The sequence below is a fragment of the Gigantopelta aegis genome, chromosome 8 (assembly GCF_016097555.1).
Source record: "Gigantopelta aegis isolate Gae_Host chromosome 8, Gae_host_genome, whole genome shotgun sequence".
Taxonomy (NCBI): Eukaryota; Metazoa; Mollusca; class Gastropoda; order Neomphalida; family Peltospiridae; genus Gigantopelta; species Gigantopelta aegis.
In genome coordinates, this window is record NC_054706.1 from 53074287 (window position 1) to 53080792 (window position 6506).

The window sequence follows — 6506 nt, forward strand, 5'->3', positions numbered from 1 at the left end:
AAAGAGAGAAAGATAGCGAGTGAGAGTGAGAGAGGGAGTGAGTGAGTGAGTGAGAGAAGGGAGAGGGAAGGAAGGAAATGTTTTATTTAACGACGCATTTATCACATTTTATTTACGATTATTTGGCGTCGGACATATGGTTAAGGACCACACAGATATTTAGAGAGGAAACCCGCTGTCGCCACTTCATGGGCTACTCTTTTTCGATTAACAGCAAGGGATCTTTTATATGCACCATCCCATAGACAGGATAGAACATACCACGGCCTTTGATGTACCAGTCGTGGTGCACTGGATGGAGCGAGAAATAAATTAAAAAGAAGGTTAATTTTCAGTAGTTTACGATGTATTTTAGTATAAATAACACATTAACACGCTTTAATGTACTGTATCCCATACAGGCGACCAGAATGCACCAAAGACATCTGCGTGTTCTGGGTGAACGGCGGTTGCTCAACAACAAAAAATATCTGTCATAAACGCCCCCCACGCGCCCCCCCCCCCCCCCCACACACACACACTTTTCTTCACCACATAACGCCTATTACTACGAGTTATGAATATATTTAAAATTAGAAGGGAACTAGGTTCTAGAGAAAACTAAAAAACAAACAAACCAAACCCAGGCAAGTTGGAGTAAACAGCAAAGGAGGAGGCGCAACTTTGAAAAAATGACACCTTCAGTATATGGACTATTTCTCGCATATGCCCGGTTTTTGACGTGGGGCGTTGTGGGCGCTGAAGTTTACGAGTACTTCGAAGTGTGAGGGCGGAGGAGTATATCAGATTCACACAAGCACACACACACACACACACACACACGCGCGCGCGCGCGCGAGCATGCACGCACACACACACACACACGCACACACACACACACACACACACACACACACACACACCACACACACCCAGTGTATCCACGCCTAAACAGTTATCCGAGATACCATAAGTAATTTCAGTACAGATGAGAAACATGTCAGTTGTTAACCGAAAGACAAAAAGAAGTAATCCACATAAATTGTATGCATTAACATAGAACATGTATATTTATATTTGTATTACGGCTGTCAATATTTGAATTACTGGTAGAAGCGATTTGGCTCGGGGAGATTAAAGAAATCAACCGAACACCGGTCTTTATTTTCAATATCACATGTCAAAACATACACGGTAACATGCTGGAACTGGGTTTAGTTTTAAATAGTATTTCATAATGGTTACGTTCAAAGAGTTGCGGGGGTGGGGTGGGGTTGTTGTTTGTAGGTTTTTTAGGAGGGGGTTTTGTTTGGGTTTTTTGTTTGGGTTTTTTTGAGTGGGTTTTTTTGGGGGGAGGGGTTTCAATACATCTTTGTAAGTAGATAAATTTTCCTGTTAGGAGTGGAATGAATAAATGAATGCATGATCGGACGAATGGACGGACGGAAGGATGGATGTTTGACTATTCGTATGGGTGGAAGCTATTAACATAATATACACCTTAATAATAATTGGCATAACCTTAATAATAACTGGCATATATTAACAAACTGTACGTCAATTTAGATAAAATAAATGGTTTTCAAGTACAAAATGTAATTTATATTCAATTATATTACAACTACATTGTACTACATTCACAATCGAATAACAGACAAAACGCGTGCCATTTATTCATGCATGTCAGCAAAATAGGATACTGCCTTTTGTTAACAAGTATTTTTCAATATATATTGTATACGTAATTCAATATCCACTTAAGGCCTAAGTATTTCTTCAATAGTCTGTACATTGTCGCCCTCTACAGGCAGGTTAACGTGTCGCGGTAAAATAAAGAAACAAAAAATACCTTTTTTTTTTTTTTTTTAACTCGACACAGACATGCAGATAAGATTTAAAGATGCATGCTCCCCAACCCAACCGCAGTACAGAATTTATACTGTATCCAAAAAGTGAAAAAATCGACCTTGATAATATTGTTCATAGTATTTTACATGGAGTTTAAAAATATATATGATATTTCAGATTCTAGGTGGCGAACTTACTCTTTTAAAAAAGGATAATATTGTAGAGTATATTCTTTTCCAAAAAGTTTTAATAGAAAATTAAACATTGTTTTGGGGTTTTTTTAATTTGGGTGTCAGGATTTAGCACAGTCGGTTGAGCGCTCGCTTGAGGTAATAGCGTTGCATAATCGAACCACCTCGGTGGATTCATTCAACTTGGGGGTTTTCTCGTTCCAATCAATGCACCACAACTGGTCAAAGGCCGTGGTATGCGCTTTCCTGTTTGTGGGAAGTGAATATAAAAGTCGCCAATAGCCATAAATACTTTTGTGTCAAACAAACACGGGGAAGTGTTCCTTCAAATAAATTAGACAATATTACACTGGTTATTAAAACACATACGCTTTATTAAACGAACATGTGGTTTCTGTCAACTATGACTTCATTCTGGTGACAAAGTGCGTATCATGCCGCTGTGCTCGGTCGGTAACCTTTTGTAAGCGATATCGATCTCCGTTATTGAACAGCTAATACTTCAAAATCGCAGACGACATTTTGCATTCCCTTTGTCGAACAGTTCGTCTGGGGAAGATAAAAAAAAAAAAAATGTTTTAAAAATATTGTCTGTATAGAGCACAACAAAATATCAGCACATAAAATATAAAAGCAAGCATATGAAACGCACACCCAGGGAGGTGAACATTTCGACAACCGAGGGGTGGTTTTACTGAATTTGATTTACTTTTTTATTTTTCCATTTCTTGGATATACAATAAACTAATAAATATATGCGAAGAGACAAAACATGGCAGCAAAAGTAACGGGTTTTTCTTTTTCTTGATTGCTTCATATCAAGGGCTAGCTTGGGATTTTCAGGTAGTGCGCAGACTTTTTCGGCGATGGAGTAAATCGCTATTGGCTGTGCCCATACACGCATTTACATCATATATTTTAGTTTAAAAAATATATATTTGTAATCCGAGGTGGTACGCAGATGCGTACCAGCGTATATGGAAGATAGGCCCCTGCATATCAATCGAAAACAAACTATCACAGGAACCATATCTGCTTCATGTGTTAAGTAAAATGTTATATGGACTACATTTGTCTCTCATAACTGTATATACATGAAAGAAATATTCGATGTGAGAAAGTGATGTAGCCTACAGCAAAAACTATGTATGTAGGTATCCTGTATACATATGTATGTATTGATGTATGACTATCTATATATTGTATGTATGTCGAGGTTGACTGTTACATACATAGATATTAACGCACTGGCGCATGGAATAATTTAATCCTTTCTGGCCTCACAAATTGTCCCATGCCGTAGCTGGGACTCGAACCCATGGCACCAAATCGCCCGCATCTTGAAAACTTACCACGATACCTTTTGAGCTGTTGAGACATCCATGTATGTATGTATGTATATATATATATATGTATGTATGTATGTATTCACATATAGATAGGTAAATCGGTAGGTAGGTTGGTAGGTTGGTAGGTAGGTAGGTATGTGGGTAGGTAGGTAGGTATGTGGGTGGATAGGTATGTCGGTAGGTAGGTAGGTGGGCGGGTGGGTGGGTAGGTAGGTAGGTGGGCGGGTGGGTAGGTAGGTAGGTAGGTAGGTAGCTCGGTCGGTAGGTAGGTATAGAAGAAGGTAGGCAGCTACGTAGGTAGGTAGATAAGTAGGTAGGTAGATAAGCAGGTAGGTAGTTTCGTAGGTAGGTAGGTATCTAGTTTGGTAGGTAGGTACGTAGATAAATACATAGGTCGTTAAATAAGGTATATAAGTAGGTAGGTGGGTAGGTAGATAGGTATGTAGATAGGACGGTAAGTACGTAGGTAGACAACTAGGAAGATGGGTAGTCAGCAAGTAAGTAGGTAGATGGATAGTAAGGCAGAAGTCAGTAAAAATCATTAATTAATTCCTTGTTCGTCATTTACGTGCTGTTCCCCTGTCTACTAGTGTAGATTCGTCCGGTCGATGATTCGATCATGTCACGGCTTTTTTAATATTATTATTTCTTTGCTCTGGAAATCAGAAGACTGGGATGTTTCACATTATTATGAGCTTAATGATTTTGTCTGGAAACGTCAGCCTTAGAAATGGAATAACTATTGTCAGTAGTTCCAGCCGTCTGGAAAAACCGGAAGTCCATATTAAATGTATGGCGAGAGTCAAACCATTGGCTATGAACGTAAAAGTGCAAGGTAGGTGTACAGTTTAGCGCCTACAAAGGTAGAATTGCCCGTATTAACATTTAATAATGACCGAACTGTTTATTGAATATTTGTTATTAATCGAAATGTTGATAAACTTGTATGACTATTGTGTTTGTACATGCACATGGATCTCGTTTTAAATGCAAACCAAATTTGTTCAAAGTGAAAGTTTTGAGTGTTTTCAGGCGTGTGTGCAGGAGGGGTTAGGTTAAGGGGTTTCGACCCCCATATAAATTGTGGTCGTCCACTGCTAAAATTATGCACACGCTCAACCCCCCCCCCCCCCCCCCCCACCCACCCACCCACCACAAACATTTCAGGTTCCTTCTTACAGTGATTAAACACTAATGACCGTAAAAAATGTATTTAGTTTAGATTAAACATTGTTGTAAACTATATCTGTCTCTCAAGAGTTCAGTTTATCGATAATTATGATGTACGTAAGTTTTGTACTACAGTATATTAATGAAAATCTATTTATCATTTATGTTGCTTGTTGTAACAAGTGTTAATTGTTATTGGTTAGTAACAAAAACGTAGGTGTAGTGAGAGGTTGTAGTGTTTATATTATTTACATCCATGGTGTATACAAGCAGTTTTAACCACATATATATATATTACTATCGTCGACTATGGTATTTGATTTGGTGGTATACACATTAAAACGCACTCTGGTCTGGATCCAGTATTGGGATTCGAAACCATGACCATGTAGCTTTACGGCCGATTACTATGTCACTGTGTATAAAGTCAGATGTGAAACGTCGATATTATTATCACGACACCAGCCCCAGTACACATTCCCATCCCATGGACAGATATTAGCTATGAGGATATTAGTTTCAAACAGGATAATAAATGGACAAGGGGTGGGCGACCGGGATAGAGCTTTGAATTTCTATACCGAGTTACTAATTGGTAGACTAAGTCAGCATTTTGTTAACGAGCGGATCTGAAACGCAAACACGCACATACAAATAGAGTTGTAAATTAACTGTTATTACTGACGTGTTCGTTTGAAAGGAGGGAAATTCAATCACCGCAGGCTGCGGTGATTGAATTTCCCTCCTTTCAAACGAACACGTCAGTAATAACAGTATATATACATGTATATAGTACTGACAATAATTTGGTATTCTTAAATCACATGACATGATGCACTGACGGTATAGTGGCTTAGATGCCAGGTTTAAGGCTAGTGGATACTGGGCTCGAATCCTATTAACGGCGGTAAGTCACTGGCCTTAAGGCTGGAAGGTACTGGGTTCGTACCCCGACACCGGCTCCTACCTAACCGAATTTTAACGGTTTATTAGTATGGGAGGTGTAAGGCCACTACACCTACTTCTCTCTCACTAACAACAAACTGCTAACCTCTGTCCTGAATAGACCAAATAGCTGAGGTTGTATTCTCAAATAAGCATGCTTGAATCAGTATTTATAATATATATTGCTATGATAATTTCCCCAAAATGCTAATTCAGCTACTATATTTCAGTATTTAATGTGATGTTTATAAGCCAATTTTTGTTTAACTGATGGTCTAAATTCCAATAATGTACCCTTGTGAGCTCGGCTGCATCCCTCCTTTCGAGGAGCGGGATGTAGCCCAGTGGTACAGCGCTCGCTCGATGCGTGGTCGGTGTGAGATCGATCCCCGTCGGTGGCACCACGACTGGTATATCAAAGGCCGTGGTATGTACTATCCTGTCTGTGAGATGGTGCATATAAAATATCCCTTGCTGCTAATCGAAAAGAGTAGCCCATGAAGTGACGACAGCGGGTTTCCTCTCTCTCAATATCTGTGTGGTCCTTAACTATATGTCTGGCGCCATATAACCGTAAACATTACCGTATGATTCTCTGAGCCAATAAAGATATTTAAAATATGTTTAAATAGCTCACGGAACCGAACCTTAACGTTACCGTATGATTCTCTGGGGCAATAAAGATATTTTAAATATGTTTAAATAACTCATGGAACCGCCCCTGCTATAGTGAAATACAGTTCAATGTTATTTTAAAGGGACATTCCTGAGTTTGCTGCATTGTAAGATGTTTTCGACTAATAAAATATTTCTACGATTAAACTTACATATAAAATATATTTTCTTGTTTAGAATATCAGTGTCTGTATATTCAATGTGTTTCAGATCGTCTTAATATTTGTAAGAAGCCCAAACTGGACTTCGTCTTCAAATAATTTTGTACGTACGAAAATAAAATTTAACCTAGTACAAATATTAGAACGACCAGAAACACGTTTAATATACAGCCACTAATATTTTAAGC

The 6506-nt window shown here is 38.6% G+C and overlaps 1 protein-coding gene across 1 annotated transcript in view; it reads left to right on the top strand.

Moving 5' to 3' along the window:
- Positions 1-4035: 4035 nt before the first annotated feature.
- Positions 4036-6506, top strand: part of LOC121380165 (protein TBATA-like) — a 24318-nt gene continuing 21847 nt past the window's right edge. Inside the window, exon 1 of the mRNA XM_041508960.1 lies at positions 4036-4202. Within this exon, the coding sequence (XP_041364894.1) occupies positions 4156-4202 (47 nt within the window). The 5' untranslated portion in view covers positions 4036-4155. The remainder of the gene's footprint in view (positions 4203-6506) is intronic.